This window comes from Sciurus vulgaris, assembly GCF_902686455.1.
Source record: "Sciurus vulgaris genome assembly, chromosome: 4".
Lineage (NCBI taxonomy): Eukaryota > Metazoa > Chordata > Mammalia > Rodentia > Sciuridae > Sciurus > Sciurus vulgaris.
The window spans coordinates 131,606,684-131,633,337 of NC_136464.1; the positions used below are offsets into that span (position 1 = coordinate 131,606,684).

General features: G+C 37.7%; 1 protein-coding gene across 1 annotated transcript in view; it reads left to right on the forward strand.

Moving 5' to 3' along the window:
* The first annotated feature begins 3,097 nt into the window (after positions 1-3,097).
* DIAPH3 (diaphanous related formin 3) overlaps positions 3,098-26,654 on the forward strand; it is a 495,179-nt gene continuing 471,622 nt past the window's right edge. Inside the window, exon 1 of the mRNA XM_079137635.1 lies at positions 3,098-3,446. Within this exon, the coding sequence (XP_078993761.1) occupies positions 3,114-3,446 (333 nt within the window). The 5' untranslated portion in view covers positions 3,098-3,113. The remainder of the gene's footprint in view (positions 3,447-26,654) is intronic.

Genomic DNA, 26,654 nt, shown 5'->3' on the forward strand with positions numbered 1-26,654 from the left:
CTTCAGTTTTGTCTCAGTGCACACTAAGTCTGTACAAGTAGAACTTCCAAAATTGTTGATTCAATGGAGTGAATCATGTCTTGGTTGTTTGGTGATCAGAGTGAAAAGTAGTGCATACTGTTGTGAGCTTTAAATAACACATGAAATATGCTTTCAAATTTTAAAACATACAAAAATATTATTTTCACTGGTTCACTGAAATTGCAATGACTTTCTATGACAAAAAAATCAGAGCACTCTATGTAAACTTGAAAATCAATTATTAGCTCTGTTTATTTATATTTAGTGCCTTTTATATGCCAAAGACTGCAGAAAGAATGCATAGTATTTGACATTAGGGAACCAGTTTGACACTTACAGCTAGTCTCAGTGTTTTTAAAGGCAGGCTTGATTCTAAGAGCTAGGTCATATTGTTTTCCTGATGGACAGTATCTTGCAGATCAGTCTGACCAATGTTAGATCAGTTCACTCTGTCATCCAAACAAGACCACTTCCACTAATTTTTTCTAAGCACAGACAAAAAAAAAAAGTTGTGTGCACATAATAAAATATCAATGTTTAATAAAGTCATGAGAAACCATTATGATTAAGCTTGGTTTTGAACTAAGTTCCTGTAGTTGATTCCAGCAGAATAGACCAAACTGGGGTAGTCATACATGCTTATTGCTGTGTATGGAAACCAAATTCTGAAATGGGCTCATTTTCTAACAAGAACTAGGAGATTCATAGCAACCAATGAGAAGGGCCTCAGTTTACTTGAGAGAGTACACTTAGAAAGTTCTCCATGTTTTAACCCTATAAAGAACATGGAAATGACCAATTGACTTTTTGTTCTTCATTTTTGCTTTCTTCAGCCCTTTTCTGCTTCTATAGACAAAATTCTTTGCTCAGCTCATTGTAACAATCATTTTAGTGGATAGAATTGTAAATATAGAATTGTAAATATAGACCAATTAGATCTTTAAATTGAATTTGTTTTAATTTTGTGTTTTGACACCAAATAGCTCCTCTCCTTGATAGGAATGATTGCTTTGGTTGCGAGTTATAGTATTAGCTTTGCTTTTCAGCCTGACATGGTGCTTTGAGTGTCCAGTATTAAATTCCAGTAAAGTCCACCTCCCCTTTTTTTTGTTCACCCACCTTGCTGAGAAGCTGTCTGTTTGCTTTTTTGGTTTCACACCACAGAACAGCCAGGAAAGTGACCCTTTCTATTTCGCCATCTTGAAAACCTGCTGGCATGGCATTAGATAAGATTTAAGATAACCACTCATTGAACTGTTCCCACTTTCTGATTACCCTTCATGCAGAGCAATCCTTCCCACTTTATTCTTTGGAGTCTTCCCTAAATCACCTAATCAAAACACAAATTCTATTTGTGCTTTCTAGCATCCTCTTATTGAGAAAACCATGGTTCTTGATAGTGCATGTTCTTTTTCTCTGTAATAAACCCAAACTGTTGCAACTTCAGTTGTTTCTCCTGGTGGTCTTTGGCTGGAGGATATCAAAGCTCTAAGAGCTTTATATATGCTATCTCATTTAAGTCTGTGAGTACCACTATTGGGAGGTATTGTGATTATTATCTCTCTTTTACAGATGGAGAATGAAAAAAAAGTTAAACATTTCCAACATCACATAGCTAGTAAATGGTTAGAATAAAACTTGCTTCTTGGTCTGTCATCAAAACAAGAACTACTTCTAGTTCAAACGATCTTGCTGATCTCTTGGAAGTCTCTCTAGAGATTAGGTGCTCTTTGAGAACAGAGTCTGCTTTAGAGAGTCTGACAGAGTAAAACCAAACATTAAAAACAAACAAACAAAAAACTAAAACACCAAAAACCAACCAAACAAAAGAATTGAAAAAAAAATCTGTAAAGACTTATTTGGAACAAGGCCTGTTTTCCTGAACCTCTATGCTAATCTCTGGAGTACCTGGACCTGTTTCTTGTGCCAAAAGCACGAATACATGTTTAGTGGCCCACACCAACTTCATATAGTCAGAAGATTGATATTTTAAGGAAATAGTTCAAAGAAAATATAACTTTTAAAGGGGGAAAACAGTATACTAATGCACGAGAAAAACTGTGCTAACCTCCTATCTTGACTGTCATTATACACAAAATCTTCTGGCATAGTTTCAGTTCAAGGGCCTTTATTATATGCTGGCAAATTTGCTTCAGTTTCATCCTCTTGACCATTCTTGGCCTTCCACCTCTCTGGAATGCCTTTGTACTGAATGCCCCATCACTCATAGGAGAAGACCTATGCCTCCATCCCCGGACGTTGAGTAGATCTTCAGGTTTAATCCATTAAAGTTCCAAGTATTCAATTCTGGGAATATTTCAACAAGATTGATACAGGTGCACTAAAAATATGTTGGAACTCATCATCCAGAGCTTATATATTATTATATTATTATTAATCAATGTCACATTTATTTTAATGTACTTACATTCTTATAATTATTACATATAATTATATATTATATATTATATACTACATTTAGGTTTTTATAGGTTTTCCACTTCTGGGACGGTGGGACAAAATAGCTCTTCTCTTTGTTCTCAAGAAACTTGTAGAACTGCTGTAACATCTACATTTTTTTTGTGTAAGAGTTTGTGTACAGTCGGGCTGTTTTTTGGTGGAGCCCTCTCCTAACTCAGAGCTAACATGCATTATTTAGGCACTGTGCGGGTGCTAAGTATGTCCAGCATACATTTTTTCCCAGCGTGGTGGGCACTTTTCCCAGTGGCCATCCCACCCAAGACCCCGGAGACGTGTAAGAGGCTAGTAAATAATTTTGCATTCCATCAGTGCTCCAGTGGCACAGAGTCGGTCTCCATTGCCTTTCAGTTGGGCGACAAGCGGTTCTCCAAATTCCAAAAAGAGGAAAGTGACTTTCTCATTGGTTCTGCCGGGGTCCACAAATCTGACCTCATTCTGTGCCTTTAAGGTGCGCCGGGAGGACCGCCAGAGGAGTTGAGTAGCAGAATAGACAAGCGGCACAGCCAATCACGTTGTTACCATCCCGGAAGGGGCGGTGTCCTGACGTGTAATCGAACCAGCTGCGCCCTATTGGCGAGTCCAGGGCGTACCCAGGTGGCGGGAGATTTCGGATGTGTTGGCGCCGGCCAGTGCTGCAGCGGTTGGCCTGGGCTGGGTTAACGGCGTGGGCGGCGGAACCGGGAAAGCGATCCCACCCAGATCTCTGGGCTCCGATTGTGGCTTGCGGGAGGATTGCCTTCTCGGTCCGGGTGCTGTGCGGAAAGATGGAGCGGCACCGGCCGCGACAGCACCACCCAGCCCATGGCTCCGCCGCCGGGGCCCCCTATCCCTCCTCTGCCTCGCTTCGCAGCTGCCGGGAGAGCAAAATGCAGCGCAAGAAGTGCTCCCAACACCCTCCGTTGCCCCGCGGCCCGGAGGAGCCTGGGGAGAAACGCCCCAAATTTGTAAGTATCGCCTACAGCAGGGGTGCGGCTGCTCTCGCCTCACCCAGGTGCTGCGGCCCAGTCCCCGCACCCTTCCAGCTCGTTCAACTTAGACTTGGCTTATAGCCCAGGTTGGGCACACAGGGACTAGGGACTAAATTTTGTTCTAGATACTAGAGCTGCTGATCTTCATAGATGGACCATGACAGGGTCCAATTCTGTTAGGATATTTTGACAAAAGTACGGATATTTGTTCTGGCCCACATTTCCTTAAAGCCGACAGGTAAATCAGTTCAAATATGTATGTGTTGACGTCATCTAGGTGAACATTGCATTTTTATTTATTTTTTTAAGGCAAATCGAACTCCTCCCTTTCCTTAGTGCAAGAGGGTATAAGACAGTGAACTTTTACGTAGTAGTATTTTTTTTTTTTTCTGCTTAATGTTTTAATTCAATAAGAACTTTTTAAGGTAGATGAATGTTTCCAAGTAAAAACAGCTCGTTTTAAAACTTGGCGGGCCATGTGGTCACTGCTAAAGAATGTTTTGTTTAGTTTGGCAAAAAGTCCAAGTATTTGAAACTTACTGTCTGGTTTGCTTTACTAACTTTAACAAGAGAAGCGTCATGATTAGCACCTTGGAAGTTTTGTCTTAGCTATTGAAAGACTAGTGATTGTTTTATTTGGTTGTGTGTATGTGTGTAAATAACTCTTAAAAGATTGATAGATTTGGGTCTGGTCTAACTGAATTGATAGTGTAATATTAACCTCCTCATTCACTTAAAAGCATGGCAAAACATTTTTTTATAGTCATAGTACAGCATTTGCCATATGTTGACAAGTAAAACTTGAGTAATTTGCCTCATGATGAACAAATTAAGGGAATAATGATTTGTGAACTAGGTGCTAAATATGACATTTAGTTAAAAATAGAAAAGATTCATTAAAAATAATAGTTGAGCCTTCCCTCAGACACAGGCCTGTCATCGTACCTCCTCTGGAGGCTGAAGGAGGAGGATCAAGAGTTCCAGGCCAGCCTGGGCTCAAGACCATGTCTCAAAATAAAAAGGACTGGGGATATTGCTCATTGGAAAAATGCTTGCCCATCATGTGCAAGGCCCTGGGTTCAATCTCCAGTCCTACAAAAAAACCGAAAACAACAACAAAAACAACTGAGAGCACAGCTATGAGATACATCAGAATATTGAAAATGAAGAATAATGGGAATTAATTATACTAAATTAAGTATCAAAATGGCCAAGGCTGTACCTGATCATTGTTATCTTGACACATTTGAAGAGTAGGAGAGAGTTAATTTGTCAATGAAAGATTCTGCCCAATATGAGAAGAATCCATAATGACTTCCTCTTATAATTTACTCCTGGGTGAATAATTTCATTCTAGCTCAGCATGGTGGTGCATGCCTGTAACCTCAGCACTTGGGAGGTTGAGCAGGAGTATCCCAAGTTCAAAGTCAGCCACAGCAATTTGGAGAGGTCCCAAATGATTTAGTGAGACCCTGTCTCAAAAACATAAAAAGAACTGGGGATGTGACTCAGTGGTTGAGGACCTCTGGGTTCAAATCCCTGGTACAGAAAAAAAAAAAAAAAAAAAAAAAATCATTCTATTTTGTCTTGACTCTAGTGGTTCATATGAAACATGGGAGATGTTATTTTCCATGACTAATTCCCAGCAAGGAGGTTGTGAAAACAGAACCTAAATCAATATTTATGTTTAGTGTCATTGAAGTCTATATCACGTGACTTGGGTTCTAGTTTCTGTTTTTCATTTCTTAGGTGTGCCACATTGCATTTTGCAGCACACCATTTTGTTAAAAGGGTGATGAAAAGACATCTAAAACCCAATACTTGTTAGCTCTAAAATGAATAACCACATCTAAAGTACTGTGTGGATGGGATTTGATTTGAATGACGATTTCATAATTTAGAAGTAATTTGTACTCATGGTGATCTCTGACATTAATTTAGATTTATACTTACATGAATATCTTTCAATGTATCTTCTAGTTCACCAATTCCAATTCTGTCATCAGTTCTGATAATTAGATTAGATCTGCTATTTAATTTGTCCTGAATGATTGATTTTAGCAATCTTTTATTTTGATCAGTTTTATTTGCTTCCTTTTCAAATTTGCCCTTTAAAAAATTGTACTTGTCTATTACTAGTCTTTATATGAGAGTCCTGGTTTGTGCAGTCTTTGGATTGTCTACATTGACTTGGCCTCATGGTGGCTAACTCCTCTTGATCTTTGTAAGTTAATTGCTTTATCTTAACCTGTAGGATTCCAGAGGCTTAAACAGGACAATTTTCTTTCTTGTTTTTTGGGGAACCAAATCTAGTATCTCATACTGTACTAGGTGAGTGCTCTACCCTCAGCCCCTGGGAATGCTTTTCTAATGAGATATTTAGAATGTTTCTGCCAGGAGCCTGAACATGCTGCTAATTTTGGATCATCTTTTTTGAAATGATATTCTTTTTTTTTCCCCCCAATATTTTTAGTTATAGATGGACACAATACCTTTATTTATTTTTTTATGTGGTGCTGAGGACCGAACCTAGTGCCTCTTATATGCTAGGCAAGTGCTCTACCACTGAGCCTCAACCACACCCCTGAACTGGTATTCTTAAGAAGGGTCGGAGGTCCAGGCTTAGCTTTACCTCAGTTTCTGGCCTAAGGCTAAGTCTCCCAACCTGAAGGCTGCCTCCTGAGTAGCTGATTTTGTCTGCAGCCCTCTTTATTTGAGCAAAGCAAACTAAGAATGATATGCAAATTGAACATTTCCCAGAACCAGAGATAGTTCTGAGAACTCCAACTAATGTTGTGATTAGTCAGAATTTATAGGAACATAGCAAGGTCATGGAGAACAATTTAGTTGGTGACGGCCCAGTCAATCAAACTGGTCATTTGGTTAAGTTAAGCTTAACAGTTGGTGATAGCCTCATTAGTTAACTGGCTGTCTGACCTTCTGCAACCTGCCAAACTCAAGTTACTATGACTAAACTATATTGGTTTGGTCTGTTAGGCTCTGTGCAGGTGGTCAATTCAAGTCCATGACTTCTCACAAATTTTATATTATTTGTGTTTACTATATGAAGAGACTGCCTGAGGTCACACAGCTTTGATCGTGATCCTTAATCACTGTCCTGTATTACTCTTTCATAGCTACTGGAAATTTTAATCTTCATTGCTTGTCTCACCTAAGAACCATTAACAATAATTAGTGATGCTCCCCCCCCCCCCCCATACCAGGGATTGAACCGCTGGGTGCTCTACCACTAAGCAACATCCCAGCTTTTTTTTTTTTTTTTTTTTTTTTTTTCTTTAAAATTTTGAGACAGGATATTGATAAGTTGCCAAGGCTGGCCTCCAACTTGCAATGCTCCAGTGGCAGCTTCCTGCATTGCTGGAATTACAGGTATGCACCACCACACCTGGCATAATGCCTTTAATGAATATAGAATTAGTGATTTCCTGCTAATATGCAGGCTGTGAAAGAGGTATAAGGTTGAAGACCTTTTGTTTACTGAAGTGGGAATTTAAAGTTGAAATCAAAGTAGGCTTGATGAGATTAGTGCATCCTTGCCTAATTGCTTTGAGTATTTTGAGGCAGGTGTAAGTAGACTGAGTAGTGATTTCCAAAAGATAGCCACTCCTTAATCCTGGGAACCTGAGAATGTTACTTGATATGGCAAATAATGGACTTTTCAGACATGGTTAAGGATAAAAAAAAAAAAAAAAAGTGCAGATTAGTCTGGGTGTCAATGTGGGTCCTAAGTGCACACACATATATCCTTCTGCGGTTGCAGAGGTAGAGATGGGTTATCAGAGGGTATAAGAGTGAAGCAGTAGTTCTTCCACAGTCAAGCAGCCCCACCCACACCTTGATTTTGGCTCAGAAAAATGATTTGGGACTTCTGGCCTCCAGAATTGAGAGAATGAATTTCCAGTATTTTGAACCATCAGATTTGTGGTAATTTCTTACAGCTGCCATAGGAAACTAAGCAGGTAGTATAGCTACCGGGATGACTGACCACCTTACGAGGTCTTAGGAGAAATATCAGATTTGTTTAACTCTCTTCCTTGTATCACTTGAATTTTTTGGATGTTTTGTAATTTGGGAAGATACAGAATAACCAAATATAATCAAAAAGTGAAAAATGACTGGGATAAGAGTCTAAACTTTTATTTGACTTTTGTGTGCTGTATCATTTTTATAGTTGCTATCAAAGCTGAGAAAAGATGAAGCTGCTTTTCATATGCTTTTTTTTTTTTTAATTATTCCTTTACTTCTCAGCTAAACTGATGCTTTCAGTTGTCCTAGAGTTAGTCTGTCAAGAATTGAGTGTTCTTAGTTGAAGGCATCAGCTCCCTGATTTTATTCATGCCAAAATTCTACCTAACATCTCAGACATAGTAACCTTTAGTTGAAGGTAAAATCATTTATTTAGGCCACTCTTCTAAGAAATGGCTCTGAAATTTCCCATACTTTCTTTTCTATCATTCCTAATAAAACAAAAAAAAAATTGTCTTAACATATGATCTATCATAAGAATGTACCTCAAGTGACTTTTTTGGGTAGTACATTTAGATGCTAAAAACGGATATATGTTATTTAATACTTCTGAACTACTCTGGGTCTTTGAGGGTAAAAAGGCATGGGGATAGGGATGATTGTCTCAGATTTAGAGCAAGGCTTAATTGCTTTTTTAAAAGACCCATGTCTTTAATTATGAAGCAGGCAAACTGACATACATTTATTACACTGTGAAACCTTGCATCTCATCTAGTCTATCTTGTAGCAATTGCTTCTGAACAGATGTTACCTGAAACACCTTTATGCAGTTGGTAGAATGCTAAAATTTGTCATGCTTTTATTATTGTTGTCTGAAATTAACTCTACTTTATGGCATAACTTTATTGCTGTGTCCTAGAATCTTTATATATTTATTGCCTTATAAATTGGATTTAAAATTGGCTTTTTATATAGAATGTAAATTAACATGTATATAACTTGTTTATGCTTGCAGAATAATACAAGAAAAAACTGCTACGTATTACACTAATGTAATTGTCTTTAACTCAGCACATAGTATCCTCTAAACCAGGAAGCATATGAATGCTAAAGAATATGCTTACCATCACACTCTTTCTTGTTTATCTCAGACACTAATTTGACTTTTAGATCTATAAAATATAGATTAAGCATAACCTTTTACTTCATGGGATATTAAGGATCAAAGCATGGGCTTTCTTTGAACAGGATCTACAAAGGTAACGGTTTTCTCACTAGCAGCAGGATGGCATTGAAATACCTTACCATTGGGAGTAATTTTTTCTCAAATAGCAAATCAAATGGTCATTATTATGGGAGAATTTAAGAGTTTAAATAAGTTAATTTCTGATTCTGAAACATTCAAGTTACTGACTAGTTAGTGAAAACTATTTGGAAATGCTTGCCATAGATTTTATTTTTCACAAGACTGCCATCCTTTCTTAGAGTTTCTTGTAGAAGAGGCCATTATGAATAACATTTAAGGGCAATGACTTGTACCATTCCCAGGTCTTGTGTCCAGCTATGTCACCAATAGCTGAACTTGCCCAATTGCTTAACTTCTTACTGTGCCTCTTTCCTCATGTGTAAAATGGGGCTATTATGCAGATTAAAAGTTAACATGTCAGTGTGTCAATGGCTAGAATAGCACTTGACTCATTGTAACCTATATATTAATATTTGCCATTTATAGGATTGCTATTTTCGTTGTCATCTTAGTAGTAAAACATCAGTACAATATTTGCGTATACTGTAAGGAAGTGGGAACATATATTTGATATATGAATAACATACTGGGAAATCTTAATTGAGCCAGGATTTTATCTCTTGGTGTGGTGGAGGCAGAACTGGGGTATTCTCAGATAGGTCGTGACATTTGGATTGATGTAGAATTCTGATCTGATGGCTGAATGAATAGAGCAAGTGTCTATAAAATTTTTCTGAGGGGTATGTTCTTTATTTGTATAATGGGGTTCATTGAACTGTGAAGCTTGCATATAAATGAAACATAGAAAAAAGAACCTACATAGGAAACAAACTCAATCTTAGAAAAAAAATCTTGTGATACTCCAGTCTATACTTGGATGATAATAAAAATATTATTAATCTATGTATAGATATAAAACTAAGTATGACTCTGTGTTTATGGATCTTTTACAACCAAAAAGCTAAACCAGATTTCCATATAAAATCCAAAACAAAACTATAAAACCAGTAAAATTCAAATTAACACCTCCATTAATTTAATGTGATTGATGATGATGTTTTGCTGAAATTAAGTCACCATTATTGGATTTAATAGTGGGAAATATGTTTAAATTTAGCTATTTTCCCTTTTGTCAGCTTGATTCTGGAATGGAAATATAATCCCAGAGTGTAGGAATATGAATCCGAAGACAGTCTCATAAGGTTGGTAGAGGTCTGCCTTCAAATGTGGCCTTTTCTTAGGGTCTTAACTTGAGATCATGGGTGCAGGAGTGAACTGTTATAAATCTGTTTATATGAAGAAGTCAGCCACATGTTAACACTTTTTAGTAAATAGTATGAAAATGTTGAGAAAGCATAAAAATCAGAACTGGCACTAACAGCCTTTATACACACTTTTCTCTTGAAATTTAAATTTCCATAGTTGTGGGTGTGTTTCCTGAACAGTGTCATTTTGAAATTTCCATTTATCATAGAAAGGGGAAATACTGTATTCTCACCAATAAGTTTAAGAAATGAAAATTCGTAAATTCTATTGCAATGCCTTTAAAAAAAATCTCTATTTAATCTTTGTTATTCATTTCTTTTTTTTTTAATTTTAATTTTTTAAAGGATATGTATTTTATCATCTATGTTCCCTAGCAGTCAATCAGTGAATGGAATTAGTAGCCAATAGCTTTATAATCTCATCATCTTTAAGTATTGTGCATTCTTAAGTACTGGAAAGAAAGGAGGCCCTAGGGTGATTTGATATGTTGTATAAGAGCTCCCTCTGTGTTGAGGGACTTGGGGTTTAACCAAGCAATTGTGGTTGAAGTCATGCTGTTATGGTTTAAAGATGACTGAATAACCTGAGTACCACAGCTCACTCCAAGAATTGTAGTGCAGAATTTCTTGAAACCCTTACATACTTGGATTATTTGTGAGATCCATAATTTTGCATTAATTTAGCCACTTTTATCGAGAAGTTATCTTCCCAGGATATGGGGGGTTTATCTCTTAAACTGCTACATTTTTTCCAAGGTGAACTGTTTATTTGGGTGTCCTAAAATAAAAACTTTGTAATGTTCAGTTTTTAAATAAAAGATTTGCATATTGGTCACATTAATTATGGACTTAAGAATTAAACTGTTTTTGTTTATTGACATTTTGGATAAAATTCTATTCATAACATAATAACAATTGCAATTCATTTTTAGTGAAAAAATGGACAACTTGGGATATGAACATGAGAAATGGAGTATATATAAAATCTACATTCAGAAATTCAAAGTGACAGTTTCATTTTTTTTTTTATAAAAGGTGATTGTCTTCAGTTAAAACTGCTCTGACATCATTTAGCCTCTCTTCTGAGGGTTTTCTTTTATTGAGGTTGTTTTGATCCTGCTTTTAGTTATTTTATGAATATGTTTATAATAGCTTTTGGAGGTCAGTTTTTCTGTGGTGGCTGGTTTAGGCTTGTGTTTACAGTAGGAATCTGAATGCTTGACTAATTTGGTAAACTATGCCAAATTCCTCTTGTAACTTTGTACTGCCTGGTTCATTAATTCATTCAAGAGTAATTTAAGTGTTATTTATGTACCATAAATGTCCGTTTCTTTTTTTTATAAAAGATCCCAGTGATGGTGGGTAAGGACATGTGAAGACTGCCAGAAACACATCTGGATCTTTGAATGATTGGGCCTGGCAGTGTGACTTTAGAGCCCCACCCCTTAACATAATGATGAATGGGCTTAGGTTGGATTCATTATGACTGTATATCCTTGGCCAAATTAATCAGTACCTGTACCTCAGTTAAATGGGAATAATCCAAAAAAAAAAATCCAAAAAAAAAAAAAAATGGGAATAATCCATATCTATTCTTATAGATTTTTGTGGGGATTAGGTGAACTAATGTGTATGACAGTAGGTTAGGCCTAGTGTCTAACAGTTAATATGTGACAGCTTTTACTAGTTTAATGTTTGTGGTTCTTTGATGGACTCCCAAGTAGGGGAGATCTCATCAATGCTCTTTAAAATTCTCTAGGGCAGTCATCTTGAAGGGAATGTTACAGGATCCCAATTATTTGATGGCATTTTGACCTTTCTCCTGCTTTCCATCTCTTTTTCTCCTCATTACTTACTTCCTGCTGGACACAGGGATTGTGTCCAGGGACCCTTCCCTTCATTGGCATGAGAGACACACCAAGAGGTTTGGTCCCTGGACATATTCCCATGCTTTCTGTTTCATCTCAGCCTCTAGCTCCCTTGACCTTGCCTCTCTTTCACTCCACGAAAGTCACCCTGGGGCTTCCTTTTAACCAGGATGACTTGAAACTCACCTCCTCCATCCTCACCTAAGGTAGAATATAAATAGATGACCTTTGGCCACCTTATCTTGTTGGCTCAGATATCTAAGCTTGGAGCAATGTGGCAGACTTCTCTGGCTGAACTGGGCTGCTGTGTCCTTGTGGAATCCCTCTCAGCTGTGTGAACTGATGCCCTTGGTCTGTGGGTTAGATGATCATCATCACAATAGCCCTGTTCATTCAGTTCTCACAGTGGGTGGGCGCTGTTTTAATCACTTCATCCTCAGGACTTTGAAGTGGTACTCTTACTGCCCATTTCTTGCACTTGATGGAACTGAGAAAGGTTAGGGAACTTCCCCAGCTGCCACAGCAGGGGCTAGAGCTGATGGATGTGAACACTGGCAGTCTGGCTCTAGAAATGGAGTATAATGGCCCTGACTTTTTACTAGCATTTTATGCTAAACTTTTGTCACTCTCTTTACCCTACTATGGACCTGATTCCCTTTTGTTGTCAATAACATTTTTTTTTTAATTGAAAAAATAATGTCTGCACCTCTTAAGTCCAACAGCATAAAAGTAGGAAATTCACTGAGCCTCCATTCTATTCCAGACCACAAATAAGCTACCACCCCACGGAGGCAATGGTGACACTTATTTTCTTTTGTATATTACTAATTATATTCCGTGTGTATTTCTTAAGCACCCACTTTTCCCCAAATAGGTATACCACAGCTTTTACTTAAAAGATCTTAGATATGGTTACCCCAGGCTCTTCACTTTTATTTCTTTTAGAAACTCCCCCTCCAAAAAAAAAAAAGGCTCTGTTGCTTGAACTTGCTGTAGGCATTTATATCCACAGCCATTTTCTTCATCTTTTCTCTTCTAATATCCAAAAAAGAAGCGCCTGTTTTCTTGTTCAAGGTTAATCCCTTTACCACTGCTCTTGACCCAGTCACATTCCATCAAGAATACTTCACTCTTTTCTGGCTCCATCCTTTTAGAGTCCTTAAATGTTTTTCATTATAAAAGAAAAAGCAGAGGGATAACCAAACAACTCCTTTCCTTAACCTTTCCTTGACCCCTCTGAACACCTTGTTCTGCTTCTTACTCTTTTAGCCTCTTCCCATGAATTCATTGTTTTCATTTTTTTAGTAAATATTTGAATGCCCTTTAATACCAATCATGGCACAGGTGGATGCAATTTGGTCCTTGATGTCAAGATACTCACATTCACTCTGTATGAGGAGGGGAGGTGTGAACCAACAGTATTCGGAAGGTTTACTAGGGAGTCCCTGTTTTGTAGTCTTTAAGGACTCAGGCTCTGTTGACCCAGGCTCCTGTGTTTTGATAGCTGTGTGACCTCAGAGTTAACTTTTTTCCCCCTTCAGTTACAAAAATGAGAACAACTGTACTTATAGGTTAGATAAGATGTTCTATGTGCTATAATGGGAGTTAACATGTAAGCACCTTAGCTTGTTGCCTCTCGTAGATAGCATTGGTAAAGTGTAGGGTGGACTAGTCGAGGGGATTGAGCCCCCTTTCTTTGGTTCCTCAACTTGCCTTCACTTTTGTCATTCCTCTGAAATTGCTTTTTTTAGCATATTGCCAAACCCAGTAGCTGATTTTTTTGAGCTTTGTCTTATTTGATTCCCATCCTTGAAACCTTGACCATAAGAGTGTTCTTCTCTTCTGATCTTTGCTCATCCCTTTACCTTTTAAAATTACTGTGTACCTGTATTATCTTTGATCTTCTCTTTTTACTTTATATCTCCTTTCAGCATGAGCTCATTCATTTCTTTTAGCCTTTACTACCACCAAGGTCAGTGCTGTTCAATAGAACTTTCTGAGATGATGGAAATATTGTTCTTGTGTGTCCGTTTTGATAGTCACTAGTTATATGTGACATGAGGATTTACTTCTGCAGAGTAATGTGGACTTTTTATTCTGGCAAAGATGATCATCTATCTTTATAGCCTTGGAACTACCCTCAATGATAGGTTTAAGGAAAACATTATTAATAATGTTAAAATCAGGAATAGGAGGATTATTTTCATATTCTTGGACGAGCTGCAGTCCTTGGCAATTTGCCCTAGGTTATTGGGATAATTTGTTGTTTTCTCATGCCTGTGGGCGTAAGCTACCGACTCCCCCATAACTCTTCATTTGTTTTATTTGTGTGTTTGGATAGTGCAGTAATCAATGTGAAACTACTGTACTTTTAAAGTCTGGTGCAGATATGCTTGGGTTATGCTAGAAAGTTATCGCTGACGTTTCATTTGGCATTGTTTGAAGATTGTCAAAGGCAGGTAGGCTACAGTTAATGGAGCTTATAGTTTGACTTTAGAAATTGATATATTCATAACCAAACTTGTGACAGAACATGCTGTATGCTGTGTTGAAAGTTCTCTCTGTCACTGTATTACATAGTACCGTTTGGTATGGTATTGGGTTGCTCTGAATCTAGTCCCACTCGGAGACTGATCTCCAAGTTCTTTTGTTTGACAACAGCAAAGTAAAGTATGAAAATGAGGAATCCTTGTGTCCTGTATTGCCCTACCAGGACAGTCACTGATGTATTATTATTTTTATGTTTTTTTTTTTTGTTTGTTTGTTTTTTGTTTTTGAATCACCTAAAAAGGGGAAAAAAAGTGACCTGGGTTATTTATATTCTACTAGAATTTATTGGATTGTACACTCCTTCAAGGCAGGTGTTGTGTTTTGTAGGTCGTTACATCTCAGGCCTAGCAAGCCTCCAACTTGGTGAATAGTTTTAAAAGGAATATAAATATAACCCATTTATGGATAATACTGGAACTACATAAGAGCTGGTATAGTGTTATTTTTCTGACATTTTCAGACATTAACTTTGTAGTTATGCAATCTTTTTCTTTCATTTTAAGTGATAAAACAATTTAGAGGATAGTAATAGAAGTACTAATCCAATTATGCAAGAAAACGTAGTGATAATTTAGTTCTTAAAAGTTCAAACTTTATCAATACATTAACAGTTAAATTTTCTTAGCTATTACCCTATAATTTCTGACTTGAGTTAATTTTTTTTTATTGACATGTTAGAACATGATTATTTTTGTGGCTTATGGTTATAAGGTTTGTGGTACTTTAAAAAAGTATAAATGAGAAATTACAAAACAAGAAGTATTAACTGTATTTCTATTATGTACTTGAGGAAGCAATTTTAAAAAACAAAGGGGGACACTGATGTTAATATAGCCTGCCCTCATGTGGGACTAGAACCAAGAGCTGAAAGCTGGCAGCCTCTCCTGTGTGTTCTTTTCTCTTTCTCTCTCCAGTCTCACTTTGCTTCCCACTAGGCATTTGATCCATTGTTGTATCTCTGCATAAAATAGCTTCCAGTACTTATAACTTCATCCCACTAAGTTTGAAGCCGTGCAATTCCAGACATACACAGTGTGCCCTTGGTCTGTGCTAGAACAGAAACTGATTTTTATCTTGGAATCTCAACTCCAGGTTTCCAGAAGAATAGGGATTTGGCTGGCTTTGTTTGGGTTTATATTCTGTGTGTTCAGCTGTGGTCAGGGCTGACACACAAAGAAGTCTGGACTGTTGGGCCCACACCTGCAACCTAGGCCCTCAAAGAATGGCGTGCATGAGGTAGAAAAACCAATAGGTGTCTACCATAGCTATGTGTGGGTACCTTTGCATATTCCATGATGATAGTCTTAGAAGATGCAACTTAAAAGTCTCCCTAATTTAGTAGTCCCTAACCCTAATGGTTCTGTTTCTTAGAGTCACCTGGTAGAGTTTTAGGATTATCCAGGGCAAGCCTTACCTTTGGGTATTCTGATTGTTGGTCTGGTGAATCAGGCATCTGTATATTAGGAAGGAAACACTTTTTGGTGATTCACATGTGAAGTCAGGTTGAAAATCACCACTGGACTAAAATATTCCCTGTTCTATGGTAGGTGCAGGAATTAAAAAAGAAAGAAGAGATGAGACAAACATTAAACTGCATAGTCACCTTAACCAGGTGATGATGACCTTGGGAATCTTAGTGGGAAGGAAGGGGAAAAGTTGATGAGAGCCTCCTTAGCCCAGGTTAGTTGGCATGTCCTTTGCATGACCTTCTCACTTAAGTCTCTACGAAGCCTCCCCCCTTGATGGCCATCAGAGCCAGGTTCCAATTCAGTTGAGTTTGAACCTAGAATCCTACGGGCTGTTTCTGACCAGTAACTGCTTTTGCCACAATTTATGAGACTTCCAGGAGAGGCACACTTGATGTGAGGAAGTTAGAGAACCTTCCTGAAGCTGACGGTGTTTGAAGGGTTAACAGGAGGACATGTAGGGTAACAGAAGCAGCTTATGGCTCATCAGGATAGGAATGGGACGGGGGCAGTGTCTCAACTGGGGGCAGGCAAGAAATTGGAACTGTAGTAGATCCATTTTATGTGGGTGTCACTTACAGAACTATTGCAAGGGGAAGGGCAAGTTGGAGATACTGAAGTAACAGGGATTAGCAACTGCATGGAAGAGAGGGTCCTCCATCACAGGAGCCTGGAGGAGGGGCAGCCAAGGCTGGTGCCAGACTTTCTGTGAGGGTCCCTGAGGCCCAGCTCATATGTAGCTTGAAGAACTATGCTGTGTGCAGCTCTCTGAGAGAGTACTTCTCAGGGATGATGCTCAAAGTTCTGAGGGCCCTCAGGTTATTTTTTAAAAATCTTTTAGATGTTGGTAGACCTTTGTTTTTATTTTATTTATATGTAGTGCTGAGAATTGAACCCAGTGCCTCACACATGCTAGGCAAGTGCTACCACTGAGCCACAACCCCAGTCCTCAGGTTATGTTTAAATGGTTGTAAATCAGTTTTTCTAATCCTCCATTCCTTAAACAAATTGGTTGTTCACTCCACCTCTCAGACTAATTCTATGTTAAAAACTAGTTAACAAAATTAACTGTTCAAATATTGAAGAGTGGTTCTCAGTGTTTTGGGAGTATTTCTAATATGTGCTTTCTAATAAATGCCTGCTGGCTCAAAACTGAACAAGTCACTTAAAGGGCCTTGAAGTAAATGATTGAGTACAGACCTTTCTCTCTTGCATCATGTAATTGTTTAATAAGCCAGTTTGACTGTTATGTACTGTTTAAGTTGATAATTTATCATTTTTTTTTGTACTTACAAAATATGTGACTATTCATTGAGAAGAATAAAAGCCTATGTTCTTAAAGTGGTCTGGTACTGATCTGTCTCCTCCTGCTGCAGGAGCCTCACTGGTGTCATTTTTCCTTGAACACCAGGCAACTCCTTCCTAACAGCTTTGTTCTGACTGTTCTGTCTGCCCACCTACATCCATCCTCCGACCCCCACCATATCCACAGAGCTAACTCTTTAGCTTACTAGCAGATCTTTGCTCAAGTGCTACTTTCTCAGTGAAACCTAGGCCTATCCCAATTCCCAGTAATTAAAATTACAATCTGCAAACACTTCCATCCTAAATTCCATACTTCCCTTAGTCTACACTAGTTTTCATTTTTATCACAGTACTCACCTTTCAATATCCTCTGTAAATTGTGTTACTTGTGTTTACTACCTGTTTTTCCAATAGAAAGTTCCTCTAGGACAGATATGTGTTTTATTTATTGATGGATGCCTTGTCAAGAATATAGTGATGTTTAATATTTGCACAAATGGATATTTTAGGAATATCAGTCTGTAAGAAGAATGGATTCTGTATTGCAAGTTTTATTTGAATCATGGCTAAAAAATTTGGTTTTAGATCATTGCTATAATGTTTGCATGTTAATTAGCATGTATTTAAGTATACGTAATTAGCAGGTAGAGTCTTTCAATCACCATAAAATACCTTGTTATGGTGCTTATTCCACTGTCTTGCATTGTGGTTATTTGTTTCCTTATCCTGTAGTTCTTTGTAAGCTCCTAGGGTTAGAGACGGGTTACTCTTCGTATTTAATATAATGTCTTACACATGTTGGCAGCCTAATTATATTGTGTAGTAGGAAAAAAATTAGGATTATGAAATAGGCCTTGCTTGAAAAATCCTGTCCTTTTTTTCCTTATATATTTGGCATTATGTACTCATTTACATTAAGGGATTATCAAGTGGTAATGAAAGTGGTGAGTGGTATTTACCTTAACTTTCTCAAGATGGCATGATATCATTTACATTTACAATGAAGAAAAATGATAGATTTCTTTTATCTCTACCATTAGTATGTGTCATAAAATAGAAAAATAAAGCTAAGTCAATATATTATTGTTGCCACAGAAATTGAATTTGTGTCAAAAGGATTTGTGCTTGTGATGTAGTGATTCGTATATTTTTCTTGGAATTAAGTCTCTAGCAGGTGACAACATCAATAATTCACAGAACCAAGGAGCTTTTTGAGATTGGTTAATTTATATATGTGAATTAGAAAACAAATGAATAATGTGCTTAATATATTCTGACATACTTGAAAATGTGCACTAAAAACCCAGCCTATTTAAGTCTGTGCTTACAGTATTCTTTTTCAGTTTTTCATTTTTTGACTAATATATTTTTGTTTGAACAGGAACTTATTTATATTTTCTGTTCACTGTTAAACGTATTATCCTTAATAACTTTAAAAAAAATTTCTTATTATAAAAATAAATATGTATTTATGTAAGACTGGGAAAATATATGAAATTATGATAAAAGTCCCTAACTCCACAATCTAGATGTATAAAATTAGCAATTGCTCCTCTCTTATTTTTTCTATAAATGTATGTATTACTATATAGTTGGAATTCTATTGCATATGCTATTTTAAGTGCAACAGTTTTGTTTTCATGTAATATTGTAAAACATTTTGCCATGTCATTATAGTTCATTATGGCAGGGTTATTGAAGCCAAGCATTGAGACCAGATCTCCAGCCCAGCTCCCTACCTAACCTCACCTGACCCTTGTCTTACATAATAATCAAGTGAAGTATATTTTCCTTCATTACCATGAGTCTGGTGGTCAGCAAGAGGGCCTCTGGTAGCTCTCCCTACTAGTCTGTCCATGCACTTGGGCAAACTAATCAGTGACAATAATAGTGTGAGGAAGTAGTTATCTTTGTTCTTGATATTTGTAGAACTCGAAAACATCTTGTGACTAGGCAATTAAGATCAGATGTATGTCACTGGGCCATAAACCTACACCTGTGAGAAAGGTGCCTACCTTTCTGGGGATACCCATCTCCTATCAGCTTCCCATCAAGTTAGCTTTAGGGATGAGAATCCCTGCCACCTGCTTTTCTAGCTCATTCTAATAACCTTTCTCACTGCCTTACCTCATGATTTTTGTTGTGTGGGCAGAGCAAACCTTTTATGCAGTTGCACTAGGACTTATTTAATCTATCCCATCTTTTGGGAAATTTAAGGGTCATTACAGTTCTAGCTCCTTAAAATAATGCTGTAGTGATACATATTTGTATATGAACCTTTGATTGTATTTCTTATTTCCTATGTGTGCATTCTAGAAGTAAAATTACTCAAAGAGCGTGAAAAATTTCTTAGAAATTTTGCTTTGATTCTCGGAGTTCTGCAACCAGCATAATTCTCTTAGAGGCAAAAACTTGCTTTTTATCATTCTTCAGATGAAATAGATTCTCTTACCCTAGAACTGGATCCACTCATAAAGTGATTTAAAGGTTTGAATCGCTTTTCCCTGGATATGTTGTAGAAGAATTTTCGATCTGATAGTGTGGATTTAAAGAACTGGAACAACTGAAAAGAAAAATCTTAAAATAGGTTTTAAAGCTGTTCTAGAATTAGCCATTATATTTTTAGTTCATGTTACCTCATCTTTGAATGAAAGAGTTCATTGAAGGAAAAAGGATGCTGGAGTTAAAGTTAGAGTAAAAGATGACTTATTAGGTGCCCAACCCCTGCAATGCATAAGCTAGTGTAGAGTTCTAAGAAAAATTTGTTAGTTGGCATTTCTAGAGAGGTGGTTCTGTCCTAGAAGGAAGGTATGATGCAACCTTTTGATCCCTTGAAAATCTTATATTCTCATTAAAACACATGTTTCTCTCCACTAGACACTTGAATGATACCTCTTTCTGAAAGCTTATCTTTTTCTTTTTTAAAAATGGTACGGGATTGAATTTAGTGGCACTTTACCACTGAGCTACAATCCCAGCCCTTTATGTATTATTATTTATTTTTAGACAGGGTTTCCCTAAGTTGCTTTGAACTTGCAGTCCTCTAACTTCAGCTCCCCGAGTAGGTGGAATTACAGCTGTTTGCCCCTGCGCCTGCATGCTATCTTGTCTGACAAGTCTGACAAGTCTCCTTTCACCTAATCGGGATTATGGTGAAGGGAGGTATGGATCCCTGCAAGTGTCACAGTGGAGAAGCTTGGATAAGGACATGATGATTGTCTTTCTTAGGTAGGCAGGATTACAGTTTTGAATGAATGATTAAAAGAATCTGGAGAGCTTTTCTGAATTCTCACCTGTTCCTAACAGTTCACTTTTTTCTCCACTAAGAGTAAAAAAGTGCCCCTAACCACATGAAGAGTTAGTCAACTTAAAAGTTTTTCTTTGTTATCAAAGAGCCAGCTCCACTCTTGTCCTAAGAGGTAGGAAAGATTCAGTGTTATTTTTGGAACTTTCTGAGATGTTAAATCCAGGGCCCTTGAAGAATATTTTCACATCAGTGTGTTTTGTAGTTCCCTGGGAAAAGACCCTTAGATTCTCTAGGTATGTTTAGTGTCATGATTAGAAGTGTAGTAGTTTACATTTTTATGGTCCTTATAATTGGTGTTGACAGTAAGCATACAGGTGTATGGACCAGAAGTTATGAGGTTAAAGTAAGTATTCATAAGTTATTGGTGAAAAGGAATGGTTTGGACTTAAAAATGCAAATAGCACTTTAACATATCATCAGTCACAGATCATGATTAGGAAAAGACTGATTCTTTCTTCCCCTTCAATTTTAACTTTGTCATATCTGAAAGAATGAGGCGACACCAACTGTCCGTCCACTGGAGTTCCGCTTTATTCAGAGAATGTGCACACTTTTATAGAGTGGGATTGAGGCAGGGCGGAGGAGAGTGATTGGGTGCAGGGCCTTGCTGGCGGGAAACTGACACTCCAGAGGAAGAAGCAGGATATGCGCCATAGGTGTGGTTCCAAGAGGGGGGAGGCGCTTTTGCAGCTGCTTGTGGGGGGTTAGGCCTTATAATATCAATAATCTGTCATTTGCTTATTTTAATCAAATAGTGTCATATCATGCTTTGATACAAATAATCTTCAATATTTAGGTACTAAATATATATTTATGATATTACTAGAAATAGGCCATTTGATTAAATGATGCACTTGATAATTCTTCCTACATACCAGAAGCTTGTCTAATTCTCTTATAACTACTAACTGCTGCCTGTCATTTCTTAGCAGTAAAGCCTATCCCAAATATACCAACTACTTGTCTTGTTTGAAATCCTCTTATATGTCTTATCTATACCCTTCATATGGCTTGTTTCAGGGACATCTGTCTTTTAAAATAAGCCATATGATGAGGAGTTCATATATGAGCAGTCTGAGGAAATATTTAATGATTGATAGAGGTGTGGTTTTGGAACAGAATTTTTCATGTGGTCCTGGGTATGGTTCCGTAGCACTACCGGAGTGCCTAAGTCCCACTAGGCCTACTGCATCAGAATTTTGGGAGCCCAACTTTGTAACCTATTTCTTTCAAAGTAAGTCTTGGTGTGATTTTTGTTCACATTGAAAAACTGAAAACTCATTAGCCTAGAGGGTATTATTGGTTTATGAAAATTGTACCTGAATCAGGTGTGTTTGGAGGCTTTCCTCTTGCAGGCTTCCTTCTGTTGGAAATCCCTCCTAACAACCCAGTTAAGTGATGCAAATGTAATTGAATTAAATTGTGTCTGGCAGATTATTTTAATATATCATCATACTTGGCTGTGATGACAATGACAAATGAATCCAAGCCCATGAGGTTGACACTTGGTGCTGTGTTCCTGATAATATCAGTGGACATATTTGTTGCTTCACAGATCTGGTAGTTCACATGTGCTAACCAATGAAAGAAAACAAAATTTGCTAAAAATCTGGGACAATAGCTTTTTCTTTCTTTCTTTCTTTTTTTTTTTTTTGATGCAAACCGCAAGAGGTGTTTATTCCAGCACGCTTGGACCCAACTCGTGACTCACGCAGGAGTCCAGGAGTCGAGTCCCGAGCAAAAAATCTTGTAGGTTTATAAAGGCAGAGACCACACATCGGGAGGGGTCGCACATGAAAGGGAAAAGGGGAACAAAGCTGCCGGGAAATTTCAAAGGGGGTCTGGGTTTGCTGATAACATACAACATGTTTCACAATGTTTTACAACAGGGTGTAGATTCTGGTGTCTTAACTGCCTGAATACTATCTTGCTCCAATTACTCTTTTACTCTCTGTTTGGGGCTGTTTCCTGGAACATCTTTAAGGGCTTTGTTCCCAGCACTGGGAGGGAGACCTTAGGGAGTTGAGATAAAATAACAGCTTAAAAAAAATGTCCATTCTTTCATTTCCCCATTTTCTTTTTTGGTAAGTTCTAATCATGGAACTTCTGTCTCTATATACTCTTCTCCAAAACTATTTCCTTGGCTGAGGGACTGGTATTGTTGCCTGAGCATTAGAACCTATACAGCACTTACTCTCTCCCTGATGAAGGTGACTCCGTGAAGGAGATTGCCAGTAGTCTCATACCCCCATGTGGAGCAATAATAATGGTTTATACCTCCGCACTTCCTTGCCATATTCTGTGACCTCCCATCCCAGGGCAGACATAGAAAGGGGTCTGTTTTAGATTGTCACGGGAGCGTGGGTACATCCTGGGTTGTACCCTTCAACTAGGCGGTATTCTGTCCCCCCGAAAGGCCTGGGTGATTGTTGGCCAACGTCTACAGGCCTCCTCAGAAGTCAGGGTAGGGATGTCCCAATTATCTAACCCAGCTACTAAGGCGCAGATGTCTGGGGTTAGGAACGGCCACCAATCCCAAAGGGGTTTCTCCCTGGTGGTGCTCCATATTGTATCTCCAGTCTGGGAGAGGACCTGCCATGTTAGTCATTGGGGGGCATGAGGGTTGGGACTACTTATTGGCGGGAGGTCGTCAACAGGAGCAGGAACACGGTGGATGCAGAGCTTGAGGGGGTTGTCCAATTTTTCCACTTTCCACGTTGGGTCTGGTGGTGGTGCAGGCTTGACATGCGAAGCGTGAATCCAGGCGGCAATGCCATCGACTTTTCAGGCAGGCAAGGGCCCAGGGGGCACCAATTAGCAGCCCCTTGTTTGCAGTCCTTGATAAACAGTCCTTGATAAAGGCAAGTAAATTTGGTAATCAATGGCCTCCGGAGATCCTTGACATTCCATTCTTCCAGGGGCAGTCTCCAACTTGCAGAGGCAGATGACTTTATGGCCTCCACTTCCTCGATTTGACCCGATCCCCTATTTCTACACTAACTACCTGTTCCCAATTCTGGCTTCATTCCCCCCTTTAGCTATAGGAACCCCTAACTGCTTGTTAAGGAAATGAAAAGGGGCGTTGGTCGTTCTGGCTCTTTCGAAGCTGAATGGGGACAGCGAGGGGCAAGCAGTTTGGAGTTCCTTTTTTTCAAAAAATCGGGTCAATCGAGGGGTCCCAGGAAGAAGCCTGCTTGGGGAAGAGCAGGTTGTAAAGTCATCTTAGGGTGGGTGCTTCTATGATAGAAGAACAAAAAGACATGAGTACTGAAATGAGATTAGTACAAAGTAAATGTTGCAGCATCTGAAACATGCCACTGAGTATCATGAAAATGACAGAAGTCAATCTCTCACCAGGAGGTGGAAGAACTGAGAAATTGTTCCCATAACTAGGCCTAGCAAAGGCTGGAGAGGACAAGGCCTTTATTTGGGGACTTTAACATTGTCCAGGTTATCAGGAATGTAAACACAACATTTAACTCTTAATGTCATAGATGTCCCCAGAAAATATAGTTAAGCTATTTAATGTCATCTGATTTTGTAAAATATCTCTTTATTGGTATAACCTGTGTTTAGTAGAGATCTCTATACTTCTGTTACTTAGGGCTAGATAATCATATGAGCAAACATAGATTAAGTCTACCTGTGTAGCTTAGGAAGGTCTGCAGGCCTTAAACTGACTAAAAACTTCTGACCCTGGCAGTTTCTCTTGATAGTTATCAGGTACATTTGCTGAAGAATCTTTCTTTCATTTGTAGCTTCCAGTCTTTATTCTAGTGGACTAATACAAGTGTACATCTTAAGTTACATTTAACTATTATTTCCTTTAAATGCCCAAGAATGGCTATATTTTGGTTTTAACTGTTTTGCTGGGTGTCTAAGATCAAGCTGGTCAAATTGACCTGGTTCCTGTCTTGTTAAAGAGTCAGCTGAGTTCCCACAGGGGTCACTTGTAGAGAACTTAAGAGCGGCTTCCTAGTTCCACCAGTGACTTTGGTTAGGCAGGGTCTCTTGATGAGGTGGCTTCCTTTGGAAGCATCAAGGGATGTTTCCCTTTTTCCATGACCCTCCTCTACAGCAGATGCACTGAGTGTTTTTTCATCCTCTAGTCTCAACAATCTCCTTGATCAGGAGGTGTGTGACCCAGAGTTGCAACGCTCCTTAGAGAAGTTCTCTTATTCCCTGGGTTCAGGCTGACTTTGAGGGCAAGACCCAAATATGGACCTTTCTTGACCTCTATATTTAACTCCAATCTCTAAGTTTGATCTTAATCATCCAGCAAGCCAGTCTCACCAGTCATAAAGTAAGAGTACTGGGCTTTAACTTCAATGTCTATAACTTTACAGTTATTTACCCTTTTATCTAACTGGAGTCTGTATTAGTACTGGAAGTTACCACTATCTGTTCCATAGGTGATGGCTTATTATCACAAGTTACCTAGGTTGTGTGTTCTTGAAGCAGCTACTTCTGCAAAACATTATCAGGTAACAGATTTACAAAATGAAATTAGCAAGAGTAAAAATATATTCAGCTTGTATAATAGCTATCTTGAATTTTGATTGAGAACCACATTCTATCCCCTGTTTGAGATCACAGTACTTTTACAACAAGAACCAATTTTTTTGACTATAACTTTAAATAAGCTGAAGTCTGACTTATTTTGGAGTCACTCTAACATGCAGTAAGGTGGGAGGCAGAGGCTTATCTCAGGTAAGGCGTGGCTCTTTACAGATCTTAAGTGTTCTAATTCTGATGTTGATCTTTGCTTCTTCCTTAAATACCATTAAGTAAATCTTATGGTACTTTACTAAAGTAATTAACGGCTGTATCATTTTTCCAGGACTCTTGTTTTTTTAATTATGTTTTTTTTGAGCTCATGGTTTTTTTGATCAGTTCTATTTCTTATTCAACTAGAGTTTTTGAACATCTGTTACATTGCAATGGAGATTCACCTATAAAGTTACAAGGCCTTTGATTTTGTGTTATTTGTATGTTGTGCTGTCTGATGTCATGTTTTGTCTGTATCATAACTGAGCACTCCTAAAATTAAAATTTAAAAATAGATCCAGATACTTTTAATTCACGTGATTTAAAAAGGTTCAAATTGGGTAAACTAATAAAAGTAAAATGTCTTTGAAAATAACTCGCAAGTCTCTAGGTGGTCAAGCTAATAAAATATTGATGTTAATAAAGTGTCTAATATCAATTGTTTCTAGGACTTTTCTTCAACAGGAAAGAGCAAATACTGTTCAGGACACTTGTCTGATATCTTGGTTTTTACAGAATAAGTGAATTAGAGTTAACATGTATGGTATTACTCAAATGTGTTTGTAGAGACATCTGATTACAAAGTTAAAATGCTAATTGTTAAATAACATTGAGTACTTTTAACTCCTTAAATTCCATAGGGTATCATACTTAAACATTATTGGTGTTTTCATAGGTTGGTAAATAAAAGGGTTTAAACTTGCTTTGTGTCATCACTAAACTAAAAACAAGGTTACTAAGAGTTATGTCCTAACAAGTGCAATTCTATATACAAAGGGTCCCAAAAGTTTCAACTGTGTTTCAATTAGAGTACTATAAACAACAAAATATTTAATCTTATTAAAATAGAGTAATTTATCTAAATTCAGAAATTTCATAAGAGTTGTTTCAGAATGTGAACAAAAAGGGGTCAACAAATAGGAAAGAGAAAATAAAAGGTTCTGGGTATGGAAATATATTTAGTAAAAGGAAAAAGGAAATGTTTCTGGGTAAGAAAGTGCTTGTGTGATGAAATACATGAGGGTCTAAGTAAGTGCTAAGAAAGTCTGTGTAAGTAAAGGGCAAGTTTCAACAAGTTTGTGTATAACTAAGTTGGTTGTATGTATGTGAGACAGCTAAAACTATTTAAGGTTTTTCCTAAGGTGAAATACTAATGTTCTGATATAAACCAAAGTTTAATCTATATGGTAGAATGACATGGTAAAATGACAAGGATTTGAAACACTAATTTACTCTTAACTTTGTGTCTATTAAGTTTTATTCTTTAGAACAATTAGTCTTAAAAATTGGGGTGTATACAATTATGGTTAAACAACTGTTATAGAGTATTGTACTATGTTACAGAGGCTACATTTTTCTTTAAAAACTAAATTTGGTAAGATAAAAGTGTCAAGGTAATTGTGAAATGGTCACTAGTTGTATA